General features: G+C 40.3%; 1 protein-coding gene across 4 annotated transcripts; it reads left to right on the forward strand.

The window, feature by feature from the left end:
- Positions 1-1,159: 1,159 nt before the first annotated feature.
- irf3 (interferon regulatory factor 3) lies at positions 1,160-26,814 on the forward strand. 4 transcript variants are annotated; one of them, NM_001172282.1, is given in 12 exon segments: positions 1,252-1,370; positions 2,094-2,266; positions 2,504-2,672; positions 2,932-2,984; positions 3,089-3,149; positions 3,319-3,444; positions 3,747-3,992; positions 4,442-4,532; positions 4,645-4,931; positions 8,632-8,756; positions 19,914-20,075; positions 20,156-21,713. In NM_001172282.1, coding segments are annotated over 10 exon segments (1,449 nt in total). In that variant the 5' UTR covers positions 1,252-1,370; positions 2,094-2,101; the 3' UTR covers positions 20,040-20,075; positions 20,156-21,713.

Raw genomic sequence — 26,814 nt, forward strand, 5'->3', positions numbered from 1 at the left:
ACAGTGTGGTGAAGAAGTTTTAACAACAGCACCTCTTCAACCTCAGGAGGCCTGTTCTACCCACTACCATCTAGATAGAACACAGGTGTCAAACTCATTCCACGGAGGGCAGAGTGTCTGCAGGTTTTTGCTCCCTTGTACTTGATTGATTTAATTAAGTTCACTGATTAGTAAGGGAACTCCTTACCTGGTTGTCTAGGTCTTAATTGAAAGTAAAATGCAAAAACCAGCAGACATTAAGCCCTGATCTAGAAGGCAGAGATAGTATAGGTGCATCAAAGCTGGGACCGAGAGACTGAAAAACAGCTTCTATGCTCTAAGACTCAGACATCAGTTACAAACAAAGCATGTGTTGAGTGAGTCCACCAGATCAGAGGCAGTAGGGATGACCAGGGATGTTCTCTTGATAACTGTGAATTAGACATTTTTCCTGTCCTGCTAAGCATTCCAAATGTAACGAGTACTTTTGGGTGTCAGGGAAAATGTATGGAGTAAAAAGTACATGATTGTCTTTTAGAAATGTAGTGAAGTAAAAGTTGTCAAAAATATAAATAGTAAAGTACAGATACCCCCCAAAAAATTAAGTAAAAATACTTGAAAGTACTACTTGAAAATACTTTACACCACGGTAAATAGTCACCAATAGCCAGCCTACGCCCAGTACCCTGCCCTGAACTGCGTCACTGTTACTAGCCAGTTACAACCTGGTACTCTACCCTGCACCTTTAGAGACTCCTGACCAATGTACTGCACATAGTCATTGAGCACTGGTTACTTTAATGTTTACAAACTGTTGTTTTACCCACTTCACATGTATATTACTGTATTCTAGTCATGGCTCATCCTGTACAACTACTGCTGTACACACCTTTTAAATTCCTATACTGTCCATATACTCTATATACACACACCATCATATATATTTATATTCCGGAATCATTGCTCGTTCAGGTATTTGCTTAATTTCTGAATTATTTTGGGGGATTTGTGTGTATTGTTCGGTATTACTGCACCTACGATAACATCTGCAAAATATGTTTAGGCGACCAATAAAATGTGATTTGATTTTGAAATAGTGTACATACGCCACCTAGTGGTATTGGATACATCACAAAAAGGAAGTTACCTCAGAGCTGTTTGTGACGTGTAAACTGGAAAACGAAACTAAAGACACTGGATTTCCCAAGAAAGCATTCGCTTGACAGGACATACAGATACCTCGGTTTGAATTTGATGGCAGTTTCTGTAGTCACGGTCGACACACTTCACATTTTCTGCATAATATATCTAAGGAAAATTACCAGACTGAGCGTTACTTTAATCCAGACAATAACTGATTCGTGAACGTCGGCACACTGTTCGAAGACGAGGTAAAATGACCTTTAAATGTGCAATTCTTTGCTAGCACTGTTGCGTTACTCAATCTAATGCAAATGTCAATTACGTGTGTGTGTGTGGTAAAGTGACAAATGAATCAAATCGAAGTCTGTTATTACACCTCTCTACAATCTCTGGGAATGATTTATTGCGGTCCTGAACTAGCAAAGAGTAGCTAGGATTGCCCATAACATGCACAATGAATACATTTATGATACAGATACAGTGGAGTTGCTTTTTTTTTTTTTTAAATCCATAATCTATGATGATACACAGCCTAAACCAGAATCCTAGCAGTTTTAAAATACATAGATAGATCCATAGATGTGTAATTTGTGTTGCATTTGTCAAATTATTTTTACACAAAGTATACTCAACCCCTGTTTTATAATTTCCAATGTTTATGTACCGTCTAATCTGAATGCTAGGCTATATTTTGATTATCTCTGATTTTAAAACGCGTGCATTTTTGTAATATGATGACCCCCTATTACTGTTACTTGAACTTTTATTCATTCTACCACTTCTATCATTTGCAGTTTGTGAATGTAAACGCATGTCTGGCTTTTTCATATTTAAAAAAAAAAAAAACTTTTGTTAATCTGTGATTTACAGAAAGATACTGACTAATACTGACCACAATTTATTTTATACATATTGTTCCCAGTGGACACAGGCTGTCACAAATTAACAATGCTCTTCTTTAACTCTTTTAGATTAACAAATGTCTCAATCCAAACCGCTCCTAATCCCTTGGCTGCGCGAACAGATAAATAGTGGCCAGTATCCAGGGGTTACCTGGACCAATCAGGAGCGAACAGAGTTCTGCATCCCTTGGAAACATGCTTTGAGGCAGGATTCCTGCAGCGATGATGTACTTATTTTCAAGGTAAAGTCAATATCTCGCTCCTCACTTAAAAAATAAATAATAACAGTGTTACTCACCATTTACTGCTCTCAAAACTTAAAGCAAAGTTCCTCCCAAAAACTATATTTTGGTACAGTATTTGTTTCGTTAGTCCATTGTTTATAGTCCCAAAATATGTTGCATGTCAGCAATCAAGTTTTCAAGATAAATAACTTTCAAAAATACAGAAGGTATGATGCAGCCCCCACTTCTCCTTAGGCGTGGGCTGAGGTTAGCAATGGTAGGGTTCAAGGTGACCCCTCCATTTGGAAGAGAAACTTCCGTTCTGCCCTCCGAGCCAAGGGGTTCAAAATGCTCCTTGACAATAAAAATGATGCAGCCAACCCCAACAAACTGTTCCAGTGGCCAGATGAGGCACCCACGGGAGGTAAGGCTTGCTTGATAAATCAATGCTTGATTTATTATTAAAACAATGACATATGGGTGTGACATAGGAGTGAAATATGAGTCAAATAGAACAGGTTCTCTTTAATATACAGTAAATAGCCAAAAGGTAAACATTTACTGAAAGTTGCAACAATATTACATATCTAAATGGAGACATAAGTTAGTAGCAGAACTTCAGTTCTGAAACAACATAAAATGACACTCAATCATTTTGTTTTCAAACTTGTACATCTCTAAAGGATCTCAGCACCCAGAACATGATCTGTATCAAGATCCCAGTCCATTACAAGAAGTGAGTGTGCTTATAAGAATTGTCACTTGTGAATGGAATGCAGTACCTGTACTGTAAAATCATTTTTAAACACCACTTCTTTTTCCCCAACTCTGCTCTTTTAGAGTGATGGTCTACCATGTTTGAATGACCTTTACCATGCAGCAGAAGAAACTGTATACACAGGTAATGCAGATAAAAGTTTAACGTGACAATTTAACGACAAGCTTTCAGGAAATGGATGATATTTAATGCAATCTAAAAGTAGTACATTTCATAAATGTAAATGTACCCTATGTCTCTTTTGTTATCTCATGTTATGTCTTCACTCATCTTTCCCACAACTACTCACCAGCAGAGGGGATCTCAACCACTTTCAACCAGGATATACTTCAGAAATGTCTGCAAGGGTTGAACATTGAACAAACAGCTGGGAACCAACCGTTCCAATGTGGCACTCTAGACCAGGGGTCTCCAACAGGTCAATCGCGAGCTACCAGTAGTTATAAAAAATGTATTTCACAGTGGTTGCGATGGTACAATGATTCTATACACTATACTTGATTGTTTTGTCACCTTAACTGAAATTAGGTGAACTATTAGAATTTTATCAACCAGGAAATAACGGAGTGATTTCAGCATAGTGCATCTTTTAAGCCTTTTTCTGGACTAGGAAGCCCTAGGACTAGGCTTAATCTGTGTCCGGGAAACTGGCCCATAATGATTATCATAATATAGGCTTTATCCAAGTCTTTCTTTTCACTCTTCCAACCTCTTCTGCAGAGGCTATTCAGGGTTATGAACTCACCGTCGAGCAACGGCAATATCCAATGGAGGGTGCGATTGGAGGGCATGTTTTGCAAGGGCAACAGCAGTATCCGGTTGTAATGGAGGATGCTGTGGGAGGAGCCGTGTTGCCCCCGCAACCGGTGTATCCAATGGATGGACCCGTAGGTGGTGCCCATGAACAGCAGGTGGTGGAGCAGTTCACAAATGAATTGTCCAGAACCATGGTGGGCGAAAATTTTAGTAAGTTATGAATATTATCGGATTACTACTTGTGGGTGTTAGAATTGAAGTTAATGCCAATTGGCTTCTCTTCACACAGTAGTTGGTGTCAATACAGTCTATATCTTAGAAAAACATATAATTATAAATTGTAATGTGGGCGTGCCAATGTTATTAGTTTCAATGCTTATAGGGCTGCTCAAGATTGTTCAGCAGGTATTGTTCATGTAGAACACAATCTGTGTTCTACATGAACAAGTTGAACCTCCTTCCCTCCATTTCAAAATGTTTTTTTTGCTACTGAAACAACCCTGTTTTGTTATGGGAGTGCCACTCCCGTGGGTTTACCCATAGTTTCAATGCTGTATCTAGACAGTATATGGTCATGCACAGAACACTATCTTTCCCCAGGTTTAGTTGTTCCTCCTCTCATCTTGACAACAATCTATTATTTTCCTTTCTTCCCCTAGAGACTCACTTCAGGGTTTCTGTGTACTACCGGGGATTGAAGATGCTTGAGCAGCTGGTTGAGAACGAGGCAGGGTTCAGATTAGTCTACAGGTAAAATGGCATATAGCACGTTTGTAATTTTTGTTGTTGTCTATTGTGTGTTTGGTTATGAACCCAGGACAATTAGCCCTGTTGGACTAATAGGTAGCTCTGTCTCTACTAGACCTGAACTTACACAACCGCTTCTGGACCCAGACTCTGGCCTGAATCTGGTCTCTCTGCCCAGTCCACCGCCTGTTCGGGATGAAACTCAGGCCAAACTGACCCAAGATATCCTGGCTCTCCTGGGAGAGGGCCTGGAGGTGGGTGCCTCCGGGCCCATCATCTACGGACTCCGTAAGGGTGGAATTAAGGCCTTCTGGAGCCTTGACAAGTTTGACAAGAGCAGGAGGCCCCAGGCAGTGTCCAAATTCCCGGAACCACTATATCAGGCCAAGGACTTCTATGGAGGTGAAAGAGGAAAAAATATACTGAGACTGATAGATTTTTTTTAGAAAAGAGTCATGATAAAAATGTAAAATAATCATTTCAGAGAAACTTATTAAAGGGGAAGTTCAGTATTTACTAAATGTAAGATGGTTCCTCAACCTTAAAGTAGTCTATGGGCCAGGAGAAAGTGTAGTCCGTGTTTCGGGTTCACCCACTACAAACTTCAGCTAACTTTAGCCACCGCTAGCTAAAGATCAATGGGAGTGATAGGAGCGACCTTGCAATTTTCTAAACGGATTGGCTGCGTGACCAGATTATCTGGACACCTCTTCCCGATAGCTAAACAGCCGTCCGTACCTTCTGCGCATATGCTACTTCACACACAATTTTTCTACGTAGCTCCCCTCCTTCTGGCGCTCTTCCTGTTCTCATCCAGTTCTTTTGTCTGCTGTAACTATAAACGACATGTTGTAAAAACTCAACAGCGCACGCCACTAGGCAAAATATGTGCTTTGTTTGAAACAAAACACAGATAGGCAACAGTGTAACACCATCTGCTAAAAAAATAGGTCACGAAACAACACTGCGTAATTCAAGAAGATCTAAATGCATATTCCCATGAAACTGAATGAGATTATATGGTTGCCATGCAGATGCTGCATGGAGATTTCACCGGTAAAACTTAAATAATTATCGCTCACGATTGACAGTGAGAAAATGGAAGGGGGAGCAGAATGGGATACGGTTGTTTAGCTTTGGAAAATTCCCCCCCCGGGCGGGAAACCTTTCTGGGTTGCCGCTATACATCGATCTTAAGATAGCAGAAGTTTTTAGTGAAGAAAACCCAACCACGGATTAAGTCCAAATCACACGGGTAGTGTTTAATTTAATTTTTTTATGCGCATGAATGAGTGTGTTTACGCTGGAAATAGAATGGATGGGAGTGAATAAGAGAAAACGAATGGCCGTGAGCATCAACTGCGTCACGAGCTGAATTGTGTTTCGGAATTATATATCACATTGTCAATGTCATTCCTTGTCGGTATCACTGTTGCTGACAGACAATTTGATTGATACATTTCAAACGGCATGGTTATTGAGTGCCTTGGTTCAAATTAATCAAATCTGGTCTAGAGTTTGTGTGGGTCAATTCAATTGTAGAAAGGGAATTCAAGGAATTGTTCTTACTTAGCTACAGTTGAAGTCAGAAGTTTACATACACTTAGGTTGGAGTCATTAAAACTCACTTTTCAACCACTCCACACATTTCTTGTTAACAAACTATAGTTTTGGCTATTCGGTTAGGACATCTACTTTGTTCATGACACAAGTCATTTTTCCAACAATTGTTTACAGACAGAGTATTTCACTTATAATTCACTGTATCACAATTCCAGTGGGTCAGAAGTTTACATACACTAAGTTGAATGTGCCTTTTAAACAGTTTGGAAAATTCCAGAAAATGATGTCATGGCTTTATAAAGTTCTGATAGGCTAATTGACATCATTTGAGTCAATTGGCGGTGTACCTGTGGATATATTTCAAGGCCTACCTTCAAACTCAGTGCCTCTTTGCTTGACATCATGGGAAAATCAAAAGAAATCAGCCAAGACCTCACAAAAAAAATTGTAGACCTCCACAAGTCTGGTTCATCCTTGGGAGCAATTTCCAAATGCCTGTACAAACAATAGTACGCAAGTATAAACACCATGGGACCACGCAGCCATCATACCACTTAGGAAAGAGACATGTTCTCTCTCCTAGAGATGAATGTACTTTGGTGCGAAAAGTGCAAATCAATCCCAGAACAACAGCAAAGGACCTTGTGAAGATTCTGGAGGAAATGGGTACAAAAGCATCTATATCCACAGTAAAATGAGTCTTATATCGACATAACCTGAAAGACCGCTCAGCAAGGAAGAAGTCACTGCTCCAAAACCGCCATAAAAAAGCCAGACTACGGTTTGCAACTGCACATGGGGACAAAGATCGTACTTTTTGGGGAAATGTCCTTTGGTCTGATGAAACAAAAATAGAACTGTTTGGCAATAATGACCATCGTTATGTTTGGAGGAAAAAGGGGGAGGCTTGCAAGCCAAAGAACACCATCCCAACCGTGAAGCACGGGGGTGGCAGCATCATGTTGTGGGGGTGCTTTGCTGCAGGAGGGACTGGTGCACTTCACAAAATAGATGGCATCATGAGGATGGAAAATGATGTGGATATATTGAAGCAACATCTCAAGACATCAGTCAGGAAGTTAAAGCTTTGTCTCAAATGGGTCTTCCAAATGGACATTGACCCCAAGCATACTTCCAAAGTTGTGGCAAAATGGCTTATGGACAACAAAGTCAAGGTATTGGAGTGGCCATCACAAAGCCCTGACCTCAATCCCTTTAGAACATTTTTGGGAAGAACTGAAAAAGCATGTGCGAGCAAGGAGGCCTTCACACCTGACTCAGTTACACCAGCTCTGTCAGTAGGAAGGGGCCAAAATTCACCCAACTTATTGTGGGAAGTTTGTGGAAGTCTACCCACTGTAGACTTCCCACTGTAGCTCAGTTGGTAGAGCATGGCGCTTGCAATGCCAGGGTTGTGGGTTCGTTTCCCACGGGGGGCCAGTATGTAAAAAAATGTTATAAAAATGTATGTACTCTACTGTAAGTCGCTCTGGATAAGAGTGTCTGCTGAATGACTAAAATGTAAAATGTATCCAAAACGTTTGACCCAAGTTAAACTATTTAATGTCAATGCTACCGAATACTAATTGAGTGTATGTAAACTTCTGACCTACTGGGAATGTGATGAAAGAAATAAAAGCTGAAATAAATCATTCTCTACTATTATTCTGACATTTCACATTCTTAAAATAAAGTGGTGGGCCTAACTTACCTGAGACAGGGAATTTTTACTAGGATTAAATTGTGAAATACTGAGTTACAATGTATTTGGCTAAGGTGTATGTAAACTTCTGACTTCAACGTTAAGTAAAGTTCTATGGTTATAAAATATTTTGGTCTGTAGGCTATGGTTTAGGCCTATCTGACAAATAGGCTACCGATTTGAAAACAATGCAGCAGCCTTCCTATGTTAATTTTGATCATGGGGATGTAGCCCAGGCTACGGCTGGAAAACTTGAGGAATGTGGTTGCTCCGAGTTTCAAGAGAGAGTACAACTTTTTAGAATTACTTTTCATGACAACGCAAGTGTACACAATGCTGTGTATGTGAATTAATGCTTGTTATTCTCTCACTTGCAAATTCACGCCATTGACGGACGTCCCCTGTGTGATTTTTAGCTTTACAGTTTCTCCTGGCGCATAGACAACTTTCAGGTTTGCTAACTTTTATTTGTTTAATTTTTTTAACCTTTAATTAGCTAGGCAAGTCAGTTAAGAACACATTCTTATTTACAATGACGGCCTAACCCGGACGACTCTGCCAATTGTGCACCGCCCAATGGGATTCCCAATCACGGCCAGTTGTGATACAGCCTGGAATCGACCCAGGGTCTGTAGTGACGCCTCTAGCACTGAGATGCAGTGCCTTAGACTGCTGCGTCACTCGGGAGCCCTGTTAGGAACATCTAACAATAAGTTGTAAAATACTGAACTTCCCCTTTTATAGGTTTGAGAGGGAGTGATTCAGTCTTTCAGGTAGATGTGTAGTTCTCTGGCACTGACCTTCGAATCCCTTCACCCTCTTCCCTTCTTTCTCCAGGGCTGTTGAAGTTCATGGACAGTCATAGAGGAGAATGTCCCCCCTTTTCTCTATTCTTCTGTCTGGGAGAGAAGTGGCCAGACCCGGACAACAGACCCTGGGAGAAGAAACTGGTCATGGTCGAGGTGAGACACACGCACAGCCATAAGCAGGCCTCGTGAACTTGGCATAATTTTGTTTAATAATACATCATTTCTGTTATCTTGCCTTCCTCCTCCGCTCGAGGTCCACCTATGGTTGTTAGTAACCTACGATGTGCACTATTAGCGGTTGTGACAAGCGGAGCGGTTTCTGTTTTCTTCCTCCGAAATCGGCTCTACGGTTGGGGCTATTTAGCTATTATGACCCCATTCCTGAAAGTTGAAACTCTCAGGAAATATATGTCTGCTATTTCCCTATATGACGTTTCCAAGCCATGCAGGACACGTTAGAAGGGACTGACAAAACCGCAATTGAAAACAATGCACATCTTTTTTTTCTACACAATTATAATTGTTTTATTTTATTGAATATCCAAAACATACAATATACTTGCAGTGAAGCCGCTCAACAACTACACCACACCAGTCATCCAACAGACTCCCATTCAGAGCGACACACAGAAGCATCCAGGGTCAACGCCCTGCACAAGTGCACGTCGACAGATCTCCCACAAGGCCAAAAACGGGGACCCGAACCCTCCAAGATCCCCCCCACAGTTCCACAAGAGCTGTCCCTCAACCATCTGAGACCCCTCCCACAGTCTCGACCCCCCCCCCCCCCCCCAAAAAAAAATGTTTTTAATATATTTTTTTTAAAGAATTCCACTCCCCCCAAGAACCCTCCCAATGCACCAACAACCAAGAAAAATGAACTAAAGAGAAAAAAGACAGGACTACAGAAAATAACAATGCAAAAAACAAAGGAGATCAAGGACAACTAAAATCATAACAGCAAGGCCAATTGTGTATGTTTGAGTGCATGTCTGGCACTATTTACATGTGTGTGTATCCGTGTATGTGTGCATTTGAATGAGAGTGTGTGTATATGCATGTGTACAAACACCTGCACGGCATCAGCCTCAGGCAAACCGGCATTAGCTGTAAAAACACTGCCCCTCAGTGTCATTCAAACGTACTTTTTATTATGTTTTATTTTGACATTATTTTTTATAATTTTATCTTTGACCATCATTTTATCCCCTGCCCAGCAACTCCACTCCCACTTGTCTCCAATTCCACATCCCAACCCTCAGCCCATCCCACCTATCTCTGTTGGCCATCCTCTTCGGATTTCTACGCGACATACAGTTTGAAGTCGGGAAGTTTACATCGACCTTAGCCAAATATATTCAAACTCAGTTTTTTCACAATTCCTGACATTTAATCCTAGTAAAAATTCCCTGTCAGGTTAATTAGGATCACCACTTTATTTTAAGAATGTGAAATGTCAGAATAATATTAGAGGGAATTATTTATTTCAGCTTTTATTTCTTTCATCAAATTCCAAGTGGGTCAGAAGATAACATGCACTCAATTAGTATTCGGTAGCATTGCCATTAAATTGTTTAACTTGGGTCAAACGTTTTGGGTAGACTTCCACAAGCTTCCCACAATAAGTTGGGAGAATTTTGGCCCTTTCCTACTGGCAGAGCTGGTGTAACTGCTCCAAAACCGCCATAAAAAAAGTCAGTCGGGTTTGTATCGCTCCTTGCTCGCACATGCTTTTTCAGTTCTTCCCAAAAATGTTCTATGGGATTGAGGTCAGGGCTTTGTGATGGCCGCTCCAATACCTTGACTTTGTTGTCCTTAAGCCATTTTGCCACAACTTTGGAAGTATGCTTGGGGTCATTGTCCATTTGGAAGACCCATTTGCGTCCAAGCTTTAACTTCCTGACTGATGTCTCGAGATGTTGCTTCAATATATCCTCACAATTTTCCAACCTCATGATGCCATCTATTTTGTGAAGTGCACCAGTCCCTCCTGCAGCAAAGCACCCCCACAACATGATGCTGCCACCCCCGTGCTTCACGGTTGGGATGGTGTTCTTTGGCTTGCAAGCCTCCCCCTTTTTCCTCCAAACATAACGATGGTCATTATGGCCAAACAGTTCTATTTTTGTTTCATCAGACCAGAGGACATTTCTCCAAAAAGAACGATCTTAGTCCCCATGTGGAGTTGCAAACCGTAGTCTGGCTTTTTATGGCGGTTTTGGAGCAGTGGCTTCTTCCTTGCTGAGCGGTCTTTCAGGTTATGTCGATATAGCACTCAATTTACTGTGGATATAGATGCTTTTGTACCCGTTTCCTCCAGCATCTTCACAAGGTCCTTTGCTGTTGTTCTGGGATTGATTTGCACTATTCACACCAAAGTACGTTCATCTCTAGGAGACAGAACGCATCTCCTTCCTGAGCGGTATGCCGGCTGCGTGGTCCCACGTTGTTTATACTTGCGTACTATTGTTTGTACATATGAACGTGGTACCTTCAGGCATTTGGAAATTGCTCCCAAGGATAAACCAGACTTGTGGAGGTCTACAGATGTTTTCTGAGGTCTTGGATGATTTCTTTTGATTTTCCCATGATGTCAAGCAAAGAGGCACTGAGTTTGAAGGTAGGCCTTGAAATACATCCACAGGTACACCTCCAATTGACTCAAATGATGTCAACTAGCCTATCAGAAGCTTCTAAAGCCATGACATAATTTTCTGGAATTCTTCAAGCTGTTTAAAGGCACAGTCAACTTAGTGTATTTAACCTCTCTGGGCTAGGCGGGACGAAATCGTCCCACCTACGCTACAGCCAGTGTAATCCCGTGGTGCGATTTTCAAATACCTTAGAAATGCTATTACTTCAATTTCTCAAACATATGACTATTTTACACCATTTTAAAGACAAGACTCTCGTTAATCTAACCACACTGTCCGATTTCAAAAAGGCTTTACAACGAAAGCAAAACATTAGATTATGTCAGCTGAGTACCCAGCCAGAAATAATCAGACACCCATTTTTCAAGCTAGCATATAATGTCACAAAAACCCAGAAGACAGCTAAATGCAGCACTAACCTTTGATGATCTTCATCAGATGACACACCTAGGACATTATGTTATACAATACATGCATGTTTTGTTCAATCAAGTTCATATTTATATCAAAAACCAGCTTTTTACATTAGCATGTGACGTTCAGAACTAGCATACCCCCCGCAAACCTCCGGTGAATTTACTAAATTACTCACGATAAACGTTCACAAAAAACATAACAATTATTTTAAGAATTGTAGATACAGAACTCCTTTGTGCAATCGAGGTTTCCGATTTTAAAGTAGCTTTTCGGTGAAAGCACATTTTGCAATATTCTGAGTAGATAGCCCAGCCATCACGGCTAGCCATTTAGACACCCACCAAGTTTAGCCCTGACCAAAGTCAGATTTACTATTACAAACGTTTGATTACCTTTGATGTTCTTCGTCAGAATGCACTCCCAGGACTGCTACTTCAATAACAAATGTTGGTTTGGTCCAAAATAATCCATCGTTATATCCAAATAGCGGCGTTTTGTTCGTGCGTTCAAGACACTATCCGAAGTGTAAATAAGGGTCACGAGCATGGCGCAATTCGTGACAAAAAAATTCGAAATATTCCATTACCGTACTTCGAAGCATGTCAACCGCTGTTTAAAATCAATTTTTATGCCATTTTTCTCGTAAAAAAGCGATAATATTCCGACCGGGAATCTGCGTTTAGGTAAACAGAGGAAAGAAAACAAAGCATTCGGTCGACGCGGGCACGCGCCTGAGTCTCACAGTACTGTAACCAGCCACTACCCAAACGCGCTACTTTTTTTCAGCCAGAGCCTGCAAAGCCACGATTCAGCTTTTTCCCGGGCTCTGAGAACCTATGGGAGCCGTAGGAAGTGTCACGTTATAGCAGAGATCCTCAGTCTTCAATAAACAGAGGCAAGAAGAACGACACCTTGTCAGACAGGCCACTTCCTGCATGAAATCTTCTCAGGTTTTTGCCTGCCATATGAGTTCTGTTATACTCACAGACCCCATTCAAACAGTTTTAGAAACTTTAGGGTGTTTTCTATCCAAAGCCAATAATTATATGCATATTCTAGTTACTGGGCAGGAGTAGTAACCAGATTAAATCGGGTACGTTTTTTATCCAGCCGTGTCAATACTGCCCCCTAGCCCTAACAGGATAAACCTCACCCACTGGAATTGTGATACAGTGAATTATAAGTGAAATAATCTGCCTGTAAATAATTGTTGGAACATTTACTTGTGTCATGAACAAAGCAGATGTCCTAACCGACTTGCCAAAACTATAGTTTAGAAGACATTTGTAGAGTGTTTTAATGACTCCAACCTGAGTGTATGTAAACTTCCGATTTCAACTGTATATCTTTCAACTATGCTGTGATGTTTAACGTACAATTTCTATCTATCTAATCGAATACAATCCATAGATTGCGAGTTGAAGATAAATACTTTTAATGAGAGTATTAGTAATTGACTGAACCCAGTCTCTCCAGATCTCCCATCAGTACTAATTATTGGGTCAATTTTAGATCAATGTTATGCATTTTCAGCCATTCTTGAACTTGAGACCAGAAACAGGCTACCTGAGGGCAATACCAGAATAAATTGTCTATTGATTCTGTATCTTCACAATATAATCTGCAGAGCTTTGATGATTTTATGCCCCAAACATTCAACATTTTGTTGGTGGCAAGAATTCTATACAATAATTTTAGCTGAAAAGCATAAAGTGTCGAATGTTGTCGTTTTTATATATCAATTCGTACACCCTGTACCATGGAATCGGTACATCAACAATCTCTGACCAACTATTTTGCAATCTGTATGGCACAGTTGTCAACATCCTAGTCCTCAAATGAAACTGGTAAACTTTCCTATTTATGCTATTTGTATTCTTCCGCCAGTTTTGATCCTTTATATTTGGCAAAAGACCAGTTCCCTACCTCCTCCCACTGCCACCTGCCTCCTCCATTTTTGGGGTAATGCTGTAATCAATTGGTAGTACACATGGATTAAGCAGGAAGATATCTGATAACTCCATGAAAGACATAACTCTACCATTCCAATGTACAATATAATTTAAGAACAAAATACCCTTTTCAAACATTTTTCCCATAAATACAGGTAATTTATCAACCAGCACATTTGAGTTCAGCCATAATATTTGTTGTAATATTTGTCCATCTTTTCAGGGGGATGAAATTGAAGCCAGCTCTGCAATGCTTGTTTGAAAAAGTATAATTTTCAATTAATTGAAAATAAGACATGGCAATCTGCAGAAAGGCAAAAATGCAATTTTTAAACATTGGATGGGCTTTTCTTAGTAATCTACTTGAGAACCATTTAGGGTTCAAGTCAAAATTTTGATTAAGTGAAGCTTTTAGAGAGGCTTAGTACTTTTATATTTAATATTCTCAACCCACCCAATTTATATTCATTATACAGATTGGCACGCTTTATTTTGTATGGTTTAGCGTCCCAGATAAAGCAAAATATGTTTTGCTCATATGATTTGAAAAACGAATCCTCGGGAGTAGGCAGCGCCATAAGTAAGTGAGTAAACTGAGATATGAGGAGTTAATCGGGGCATTTTTTTTCATAAATAAACAGCCTCTCCATGGTTGCAGGATCTTGTCTATTTTTACACGTTTTCTATTGAAATTCATTGTGGCGAGCTCATTCATATAAACTCAGCAAAAAAAAGAAACGTCCCTTTTTCAGGACCCTGTCTTTCAAAGATATTTTTAAAAATCCAAATAACTTCACAGATCTTAATTGTAAAGGGTTTAAACACTGTTTCCCATGCTAGTTCAATGAACCATAAGCAATTAATGAACATGCACCTGTGGAGCGATCGTTAAGACACTAACAGCTTACAGACGGTAGGCAATTAAGGTCACAGTTATGAAAACTTAGGTTGTCTACTGACTCTGAAAAACACCAAAAGAAAGATGCCCGGGGTCCCTGCTCATCTGCGTGAACGTGCCTTAGGCATGCTGCAAGGATGTATGAGGACTGCAGATGTGGCCAGGGCAATAAATTGCGATGTCCGTACTGTGAGACGCCTAAGACAGCGCTACAGGGAGACAGGATGGACAGCTGATCGTCCTCGCAGTGGCAGACCACGTGTAACACCTGCACAGGATCGGTACATCCGAACATCACACCTGCTGAACAGGTGCAGGATGGCAACAACAACTGCCCGAGTTACACCAGGAACGCACAATCCCTCCATCAGTCCTCAGACTGTCCGCAATAGGCTGAGAGAGGCTGGACTGAGGGCTTGTAGGCCTGTTGTAAGACAGGTCCTCACCAGACATCACCGGCAACAACGGTGCCTATGAGCACAAACCCAATGTCGCTGGGCCAGACAGGACTGTCAAAAAGTGCTCTTCAGTGACAAGTTGCGGTTTTGTCTCACCAGGGGTGATCGGATTTGCGTTTATCGTCCAAGGAATGAGGGTTACACCGAGGCCTGTACTCTGGAGCGGGATCGATTTGGAGGAGGTGGGTCCGTCATGGTTTGGGGAGGTGTGTCACAGCATCATCGGACTGAGCTTGTTGTCATTGCCTGCAATCTCATCACTATACGTTACAAGGAAGACATCCTCCTCCCTCATGTGGTACCCTTCCTGTGGGCTTATCCTGACATGACCCTCCAGCATGGCAATGCCACCAGCCATACTGTGCATGATTTCCTGCAAGACAGGAATGTCAGTGTTCTGCCATGGCCAGTGAAGAGCCCGGATCTCAATACCATTGAGCACGTCTGGGACCTGTTGGATTGGAGGGTGAGGGCTAGGGCCATTCCCCCCAGAAATGTCCGGGAACTTAAAGGTGCCTTGGTGGAAGAGTGGGGTAACATCTCACAGCAAGAACTGGCAAATCTGGTGCAGTCCATGAGGAGGAGATGCACTGCTGTACTTAATGCAGCTGGTGGCCACACCAGATACTGACTGTCACTTTTGATTTTGGCCCCCCCTTTGTTCAGGGACACATTATTCAAATTTCTGTTAGTCACATGTCTGTGGAACTTGTTCAGTTTATGTCTCAGTTATTGAGTCTTGTTATGTTCATACAAATACTTACACATGTTACGTTTGCTGAAAATAAACACAGTTGACAATGCGAGGACATTTTCTTTTTTTCCTGAGTTTATTTTGTGATATGAATACCAAGTATGTCTACTTCACCGTCAGACCATTTTAGAGGTAAACTGTAGGGTAATGTAAAAGTTGTGTTTTTTTAAAGATCCAATATGTAATATTGTGCACTTATCATAATTCGTTTTTAGTCCAGAGAGTCCAGAAAAGTTATCTAGATCTTCAATAAGACATTGCAGTGATCTAGCTTGCGGACTTAATATAATTTGCATACATGGACACCTTTGTTTTTAAGCCATGGATTTCTAATCCCCTAATGTTGTTATTGAATCTGATTTTAATAGCTAGCATTTCGATGGTCAAACTGAGTAGATATGGTAACAGCGGACACCCTTGTTTAACTCCTCTTGAGAATTCAGAACCCTCTGAGAAGTAGCCGCTATGCACTATTTTACATCTGGGGTTGCTATACATTACTTTTACCCATTTTATAAGAGAATCACCTAAATTGAAAAAATCCAGGCATTTATAAATAAGATCCAGTCTTACCAGGCTTGGCTTCTTAGATGTTTCATGATATTCTATTATTTCTGGTAGTTGTCGTATATTATCTCCAATGTATCGTCCATATAAAAAACCTGTCTGATCAGGATGAACAATACCTGGTAAAACCTTTTTTATTCGGAGTACTATGCATTTCGCTAGTATTTTTGCATCACAACATTGAAGTGTAAGGGGCCTCCAGTTTTTTAGATAGACTGGATCTTTATATTTCCCATTTTAATAATAGTGAAATCAGACCTTCCTACTGAGTACCTGACAGACTACCATTTCTATAGGAGTTGTTAAAACAGTCTAACAATGGAGCTTTTAGTTTACCAAAAAAAGGCTTGATATAAAAAATCGAATCAAATTTTATTTGTCACATGCTCTGAATACAACCGGTGTAGACCTTACAGTGAAATGCTTACTCACAAGCCCTTAACCAACAATGCAGTTTCAAGAAAATACCTCTACCGGTATGCCATCAAACCCTGGGGTTTTTCCAGACTGAAAGGATTTAATAGCCTCAAAAAGTTATTCCTCTAATTTGGCCTTGGCACTGATCTTTCTGTACATTTGTTAATTTATTACCGTAGTCTTCATTCAGTGGGAGAGGATGAGACGGAAAAGAGAACAGCTGCTTAAAATATTTAGCTTCCTCTTTTAAAATATAATTCGGAGAATCATAGATGACCAAAAAAAAATGTTAGCGTTCCTGTGTTGGCGATATAGGAAGAATTTTGTGCATTTTTCGCCATATTCCATCTAGTTTGCTTTATTTTTGTAATAGATTACATTAGATCGTTCTTGAATAAGTTCAAGTTCTTTTTGTTTTTCCTCTAACTTATTTTGTATCTCTGTAGTATCGTTTTTATTTTGCTATCTACCTGTACTATAAGTTCATGTATTTCCTTTGTTAGTCTTGTCTCTTTAGCCAGAAAGTGCTTTTTTTATTATTGATTAATATTGAATTGAATGACCTCTGAAGGTACATTTTAAAGGTATCCCAAACAATAAGGGGATTTGCCGAACCTATATTATACTGGAAAAATTCAGTTCTAAATGATTTTGTCTTAGTTAAAAATAAGTTGTCCTCCAGTAAACTTTGATTTAAATTTCCAGTATCCCTGTCCACTTGGAAATTCTATAGGAGTTATGTGAAGACCAGTTAGATTATGATCCGATCGCATTCTGTCTCCTATTAAAACTTTTTTTTAACCTTTTGATGCAAGAGAGACGGAGACAAATAGTCAAGACGACTACCTTGGTTAAGTCTCCTCCATGTATATCTCACTAGGTTGGGGTTTTTTAGTCTCCAAACATCCACTATTTCTAATGTGTCCATAATATTTGTGATTTCATTAAGGGCACGGTGATGATAGTTTTTAGTGATTTCCTTTACTGTCCTTTGAGTACTTAGCACTGTAATGATTTGATAATTTGTTGCCTGTAAGTTCAATAAATTGGTATGAAGTATGGATCATCCTGATTTGGACCATATAGATTAATGAGCTAAATCAATTTTTCGTCCACTTTCGTATTCAAAAAGATCCACCTTCCTTGCGAATCATTCCTAATTATTTGTACATTCAGATCGACATTTTTGTTAAGTAATATCATCACACCTTTTGAGTTCCTTTGTCCATGACAGAAAATTATTTCTCCACACAACTTCATCTAAGGATGTGGAGTGAGTTTCCTGTAAACAGTATATGTTATATTCCTTTTCCTTTAGCCACGTAAAGACTGATCTTCTTTTTTTTATAATCTGCTAAACCATTACAATTATAACTGGCTATACTTATTTCACCCCTTACCATAACTCAATACTATTCTCAGTCTAAATTGACCATAATTAGTCCTTGTGAAAGTTACTGCCTATAAGAGGTATTTTGACGGTCAAAATTAGAGCTTTCAAATGTCCGATATTTAGAATTCAAGAAATAGGTTCTAGCAATATTTGTTTTATTCCCTTGCCTGATGCCTTGCCCAAACAATTATTGCCTGATGATCTTCCCTGATGTTTTCCCGAACTTTCCAGTACCTTTCTGATGCATTTCACTCACTTTTTGATGCAATGTTTTTTAGTTTTTTTTACACCTTTTAAAATATTCAAGACATTTGATGCCTTTTCTTATTAGCCATATAAACATTGAAACCTGGTTGCTGTTTGTATCTGTGCTAGAAAGGTTAAAAAGGCAAAAAATATATCGGTATTGGTCGATATCGCAAATTGTTTTACTGAAATACACTACATGACCAAAAGTTATGTGGACACTTGCTCGTCGGACATCTCATTCCAAAATCATGGGCATTAATACGGTGTTGGTCCCCCCTTTGCTGCTATAACAGCCTCTACTCTTCTGGGAAGGCTAACCACTAGATGTTGGAACATTGCGCAGGGACTTGCTTCCATTCAGCCAAAAGAGCATTACTGAGGTCGGGGCACTGATGTTGGGCGATTAGGCCTGGCTCGTGGCCGGCGTTCCAATTCATCCCAAAAGTATTCAGTGGGGTTGAGGTCAGTGCTCTGTGCATGCCAGTCAAGTTCTTCCACGCTAATCACGACAAACCATTTCTGTATGGGCCTCGCTTTGTGCATGGGGGCATTGTCATGCTGAACAGAAAAGGGCCTTCCCCAAACTGTTGCCACAAATTTGGAACACAGAATCGTCTACAATGTTATTGTATGCTGTATCGTTAAGATTTCCCTTCACTGGAACTAAGGGGCCCAGCCCCAGACCATTATTCCTCCTCCATCAAACTTTACCGTTGGCACTATGCATTCGGGCAGGTAGTGTTCTCCTGGCATCTACCAAACCCAGATTCATCAGTCGGACTGCCAGATGGTGAAGTGTGATTCATCACTCCAGAGAATGCTTTTCCACTGCTCCGGAGTCCAATGGCGGCGAGCTTTACACCACTACAGCCGACGCTTGGCATTGCGCATGGTGGTCTTAGGCTTGTGTGCGGCTGCTCGGCCGTGGAAACCCATTTCATGAAGCTCTGCCGACGAACAGTTATTGTGATGAAGTTGCTTCCAGAGGCAGTTTGGAACTCGGTAGTGAGTGTTGCAACCGAGGACAGACTATTTTTACGCTGTTAGGTTCTAGTTATTGTAGTAAGAACTCAACGGACACTGTGAAAGCTTAAACCAAGCTTATTCTTCCCAGAGATAAAAGAGCTGAATCGACAAAGACATGATTCCACCCGTGGTAGTATACGCACCCCACTTTGGGTGGAGTCTCCTCCTTATTGCTAAACATTGCATCATTATTGCTAGGCAGGGAGCTGAGTGATATGGGCAATAAACGGTTCCTCCCCTTATCAGTACTGCCAACTGTGACCGTTTTCCCTGCACCCATCCCCTCCAAAGCTTAAGTACAGCACCTGTCATGTCTCTATTATAACTAATGATTAATAATATAACTAATGATGATTAATAGTTAAATCTCAGAAATCCAAACCCATCAACGTGCTACACGTTTCAGCACTCGGCGGTCCCGTACTGTGAGTCCGCCCCTGCACACACTCCTTTAGAAGTGAGACTCTGTTTTGTTTTCTCTGCATGTTTTTTTTTTTTTTAACTCATACGCTTTCTCTCTATCAGGTGGTGTTAACCGCTCTGGAGCTACTGAAGTCAATAGCGGTGGAAGGTGGTGCCTCCTCTCTGCAGTCTGTGGAACTGCAGCTGTCCTTGCAGGAGTCCCTGCAGGAGATGATGGACTTGTGCTAAAGAGGGACTGATCCACCTACTGTATAAGGTTTCGCTGTGGAAAATGTACAAATTCTGATTATCCCTTCTATCATAAAGTTTACTATTTTGTATGACCATATTTGATCAACTGTTCGGTACCAAAACAACAGTATGTGAGGGGGAATGGGTTAAATAAGCATTTAAGTTGAATGTCTAATAGGGAACCTCACTCTGTTTTTTTTTTTTTTTTTCAATGATACTGTAATCAACAAGGCATGCAGGGTTCTAAATTGTAACTATTTTGGTCACATATGCGCCTTAATATTTTGCTGTGCGACCTGGATGTTTTATTTGAGAGCACCAGTGTGCCGAGAAAAAGAATCACGCAGATAATTGTTGTAATGATTAGACTTCATTGTTTCCTAGTGCCTTAGAGAAAAAAGCCTGCACATATTAGTTAGCGTTATGGTTGCAACTTGCACCATTACTAGGCTAAATCGAAAACGGATAGTTTCTAGCCCAAACAGTTCAAAAGATTAATTAATTTACCTATGTATACCATAAGACATGAACAGAATGCATCAGTGATTCGTATGTGGTTTGCGCGTATGTCTTCCACCTTGTGTAGCCATTAGCGATGCTAATGATAACTGCCTTCTGGTAGATGGAAAGGCTTTCCCAAAAACTTTTTCAATTAATATTAACGACTACAAAGTAGCCTATGCCTACCTGGCAGAAACATATTATGATGATTTCCATCAATCCGTTAAGAAAAGGAAAGGAGGCTACCTAGTCAGTTGTACTGAATGCATTCAACTGAAATGTGTCTTCTGCATTTAACCCAACCCCTCTGAATCAGAGGTGCGGGGGGCTGCCTTAATCGACATCCACATCATCGGTTGGGGGTTAACTGCCTTGCTCAGGGGCAGAACGACAGATTTTTATGTTGTCAGCTTAGGTATTTGATCCAGCAACCTTTTGGTTACTGGCCCAGTGCTCCTACGCCAGGCTACCTGCAATTATTTTGTTTTGCTGATTGCACACGTAGACTACAGAAACACCGCTAACCAAACAACAGTCTATGTATTGCTATAGGTGCATGTTGCTACACTCAAAATGTACATTTATTCGATTTTTCCTGACCTCAAAAGTGCCCTCATGACGTGGTTTCATTTGGGACAAAACGGAATTAGGCAAAAGAAATGCCCAAACTATGTTGAAACCTAATATTCTACTCATGTAATTTCAATGACAGGTATTTGTATCAATTTTAACTTTTTATAATAAACAAATGTGTTTACAGGGTTACCTATTAGTTTCTAGGGCACAACATGTGCTTCAGAAGTAGTTTGAATTCATATAGGCAATATCCACTTTTCTGGTGCTCTTAAATGTTATGTTGTGCTCCTAACTTTTTAAAGTTGTGAGCACCAGTTCAGGATTATTAATTGAGGATAAATATCAAATCAAGCACAGTTATTATCATCCATCTAAACTGGAGAGGTAGTGCATAGGCATGGCATCTATTTCACTTAAGTCTTAATAAATAATAACTGTAATATGGTACTGGCCGCATGTATGTATGAGATTGAATGCATCACTCATCATAACTATCTCATCTCGTTTTCAAAACCACTCTTTCATAAGACTAGACTTAACTGTATGCTGCGATGAGACTAAGTCAGACTACAATAAATATAAATACCTTTAAAATGTGTTTTAATCTACATCACTTTCTTCACTCTGTATTGTCATTGTAGCTGACCAAAAATACAATTTATGGAATATTGATATATTTCCACACAGCTTCCCTTTAGCATTCACTCCCTGCCTGGATAATGTTGTCCCTGTGGACCAATGAGAAGAAACCATGATCAAAAACAGTAGTGCTGACAGTAGGCACTTGTAGATTTGAGAGGATTGCTAAAGCATTATGATAAAAGGCTGGGTTGAGATGTCGCTATATTGCTTCCACATATCCAATCCTCTCAGATCTATAAGCGTGGTAGGGAGGAGGGTCAAGGGATCGATTTTGGGATTCAGAAAGTATGTCCAAGAAAAATGTGGCTGACTTGACTGAAAGGTGGACAAAATGAAGGTTCTGGGTGGGGTATAGACCTGTATAATGGTGTACTACAGTGCCTTCAGAAAGTATTCACACCCATTGATTTTTTTTTCACATTTTGTTGTTAGAAAGTGGGATTATAAAGTATGTAATTTTCTTGTCAACGATCTACAGAAAATATTCTGTCAAAGTGCAAGAAAATTCAAACATTTAAAAATGGAAAATACTATCTTGATTTAGATAAGTGTTCAACCCCCTGAGTCAATACATGTTTGAATCACTCTGGCAGCGATTACAGCTGTGGGTCTTTCTGTGTAAGTTTCTTCAAACTTTTGAACACCTAGAATGTTCAATATTTGGTTGTTGATCGTTGCTAGACAGCCATTTTCATGTCTTGCCATATATTTTCAAGCCGAATTTAAGTCAACTGTAGCCAGGCCACTCATGAACATTCAATGTTGTCTTGGTAAGGAACTCCAGTGTATATTAGGCCTTGTGTTTTAAGACAAAAATGTGTTTCTTTGCAAATGTTTTGCAGTATTACTTTAGTGCCTTATCGTAAACGGAATGTATTTTTTTGAATATTTTTATTTACAGGCTTCCTTTTCACTCTGTCAATTAGGTTTGTATTGTGGAGTAACTACAATGTTGTTGATCCATCTTCAGTTTTCTCTTATCACAGCCATTAACCCTCTAGAGATGCTACTCCTCTTACACTGTTTAAACAAGAAAGGCCATTCAAACTTTAAAATGTGTGAACTGATCTGGATTAGATTTCTTGCATACAACTTTTTGATACTATTTAAAGTTTTCAAAAGTATAAATACTTTCTGAAGGGATGTAAAAACTATTATTGCAAGCAGTGAGTCCATGCAACTTATTATTAGGTCCCGTGTAGCTCAGTTGGTAGAGCATGGTGTTTGCAACGCCAGGGTTGTGGGTTTGATTCCCACGGGGGACCAGTATGGGGATTTTTTTTTTAATGAAATGTATGCATTCACACACAGTAAGTCGCTCTGGATAAGAGCGTCTGCTAAATGACTAAAATGTAAATGTAAAAATTGTGACTTATTAAGCACTCCTGAACTGATTTAGGCTTGCCATAACAAAAGGGTTGAATACTTATTGAGTCAAGACATTTCAGCGTTTCATTTTAAATTCATTTGTGAACATTTCTAAAAACATCATTCCACTTTTACATTATTGGGTACTGTGTGTAGATCAGTGACACAAAATCTCAATAATAAATGTTAAATTCAGGCTGTTACACAACAAAATGTGGAAAAAGTCAACGGGTGTGAATACTTTCTGAAGGCAATGTATATAACATCTCTATACTGTATCCAGTGAACCGTATATCTCTATGGGCCCATTCCTATTCTGTTCAGAATGCTTTGCTTATATGTGGAGCCAAGGGATGGTATTGGCCGTGTGATGAGCGGTGCATGGTTTCCTCCAGACGTGATGCTTGGTGTCCAGGCCAGTTAAATCTTTCATCATTCCAGAAAATCTTGTTTTTCATGGTCTGAGAGAGAGGTGCCTTTTGGCAAACTCCAATTGGACTGTCGTGCCCTTTACTGAGGCGTGGCTTCCGCCTGGTCACTCTACCATAAAGGCCTGATTGATGGAGTGCTGCAGAGATGGTTGTCCTTCTCGAACAGGCCTGGGCAATTATTTTCCATGGAGGGCCACATTAGAATATATTTTTGCCATCGCTGGCCAGAATCATATTACAGGATTATACATCATATCTGTTGACAGATATATCTACCGTAAATCACGTTCCGATATGCTACTTATTGAACTTTTTTAACATGCACAGAAAAAAACACATCCATGTTCTCCTTTTGGTAGGTATTTTCATTATTAAACATGCAATGAACTACACGAAGGGAAATGTACACTGTGCATTCAGCACCATGGACTGAACTCTTGTTAACGGATATGCACAAGAAAGAGAGAGCTCAACATTACATTTAAACTACTCAATCAATGGAGGACTGAAGTCTCATGTTATATTTCATCACTGAAAATGTCTGTTCACATACATAGGTTGACCCAAACCGTACAAACATCTTCTGAGCATGTCTCCTAATCTTTGGAAATCCTCAAAACGACGAGAAAACGAACCGTTCATGGCACGCAGCAAATTTAATAAAATCAAATGTTATTTGTCTCGTGCTGAATACAACAACCTTACAGTGAAATGCTTACTTACAAGCCCTTAACCAACAATGCAGTTATTAAGAAAAATACAAAAATAAAATAAGAAATAAAAGTAACAAATAATTAAAGAGCAGCAGTAAGATAACAATAGCGAAGTTATATACTGGGGGTACCGCTACAGAGTTAATGTGTTGAGGTAATATGTACATGTAGGTAGAGTTATTAAAGTGACTATGCATAGATAATAACAGAGTAGCAGCAGCATAAAAGAGGTGGTGGTGAGGGGGCAATGCAAATGCAAATAATTTGAATAGATGTTCAGGAGTCTTATGGCTTGGGGGTAGAAGCTGTTTAGAAGCCTCTTGGACCTAGACTTGGCACTCCGGTACCATTTGCCGTGCGGTAGCAGAGAGAACAGTCTATGACTAGGGGGGCTGGAGTCTTTGACAATTTTTAGAGCCTTCCTCTGACGGCGCCTGGTATAGAGGTCCTGGATGGCAGGAAGCTTGGCCCCGGTGATGTACTGGGCTGTACGCACTACCCTCTGTAGTGCCTTGCGGTCGGAGGCTGAGCAGTTGCCATACCAGGCAGTGATGCCAGGATGCTCTCTGGTGCAATTCAGTTCATTCATGAGGGCCATGATGTCCATGGTGAAGGCAAAATCAGCCAACCATTCTTTATCTTGCAGTTGAGGGAAATTCACACATTTTCCTTTCATTTGCAAAAACTCAGCAATCTCTGACTTCAGGTCCCACACCCTTTTAAGCACCTTCCCCAAACTCAGCCATCTCACATTTGTGTGGTAGGGGAGATCTGTATGATCCGACTGCCTCTTCCACCAGTGAGACAAACTGCCTGTGGTTTAAAGAGTTTGCTCTTATGAAGTTTACCAGTTCAGTGACTGTATCCACAACATGGCTCATTTTCAGAACACATTTACAGAGCACCTCTTGATGAATAATGCAATGCAGGAAAATCATTTTCTGATCTGGGTTCAGCTCAGCTACTTGATCTTGTATCCTTTTCAAAAGGCCAATGTTTTTTCCTGTCAATTTTGGGAACCCATCAGTGGTCACACTGGATAACTTCAAAACTCACTCCCAGCTTTGCCACACATGTATTAACCTCCTCCAATAAATATTTCCCTGTGGTTGTGTTCATCATTGACTGCACTGAAGCAAGCTCCTCTGTAATTTAAAAGTCTGGTGTATGCCTTGTAAGAATATCAACAACTGCGCCGTGTCATGTGCATCACTGCTCTCATCCAGGGCCAAGGAGAAATAGGTGAAATCCTTTACCTTGTCTTTCAACTGTTGTTCCATATTCTCTGCAATGTCCTCAACACGCTGTGTCACTGTTCGTCTTGACAGGGAAACATTTTCAAACAGATCTTTCTTGTCGGGGCAAAGTATTGCTGAAGAATCAGTTAAACATTCTTTAATGAATTCGCCCTCAGTGAATGGCTTGCTAAGTTTAGCAATTTTGTTGGACAGTACATAGCTAGCTCTTACAATTCCGTAGTTTGCTGAATGCAGTTTTGTGAAAAGTCCTTGCTGCGTTTGCAACTGAGAAAAAACTCTTTTGATGCACTTGCCCTCTTCTCAGAAGACATATTCCTATATTTTTCTGCATGCTTCGTCTGGAAGTGTCTGGACAAGTTTTAGTCTTTCAAGACAGCGATGCTCCCTTTGCACACTAAGCACACAGCTTTCCCTGATACCTCAATAAAGAAATATTTTGATGTCCACTCTTGCTGGAACACCCTATATTCGTTGTCTACTTTTCTTTGAAAAATGTATTTTTGCGCAATTTCTAGCTAGCTACTATTTGTGACTGTGACGTGTGTCAGCCTGTCAGTCATTGTCTGTCCTCGTGCAGTTGTTATTTATACGTCCCTTCAAAATAAATGTTGCTCAAGCAGTGGGAGTTAAGTCATTACACAAAGGCAAGTATTCATTGGGCTTTTAACTTGAATAACAAACACGTTTTTCAAAGTTTTATCATGAGTTCTTTATGTGATCTGAGCATGATTCCACGGGCCATATTGAATCAGGTCGTGGGCTGCATACTGCCTCCGGGCCAGCCTTTGCCCATGCCTGTTCTGGAAGGTTCTCCCATCTCAACAGAGGAACTCTGGAGCTCTGTCAGAGTGACCATCGGGTTCTTGCTCACCTCACCTCCCTGACCAAGGCCCTTCTCCCCGTATTGCTCTGTTTGGCCGGGTGGCCAGCTCTAGCAAGAGTAACTAACTGTAACACTGTTTTGTTTTTCATTTCAGGGGTCAAGCAATGGCGACAAGGTTGTCAAGGCATATCTTGAAACTTAATAACAAAATCAGGGCATCAATAAAACTGAATAACCTGAAGAGGCGTGCAGTACCATTCTCCAATCTCCCTCAACTGCTGACTTTCAAGGTGACAATCAATCTGGAGGGTGCTGTCTGGAGCCAATGTGGGGAGAGTTTCTGTTTAACCTCAAACAAAATCAAGCTTTTCTTGGTATGAGAAAGCTTGAATGTAGACCTTACCACATTGCTCATTAATGTTTATTTAAATGATCAGACTGTTCTTCCTTGTCTTTGTC

This window comes from Salmo salar, chromosome 19 (genome assembly GCF_965601325.2).
Source record: "Salmo salar chromosome 19, fSalSal1, whole genome shotgun sequence".
Taxonomy (NCBI): domain Eukaryota; kingdom Metazoa; phylum Chordata; class Actinopteri; order Salmoniformes; family Salmonidae; genus Salmo; species Salmo salar.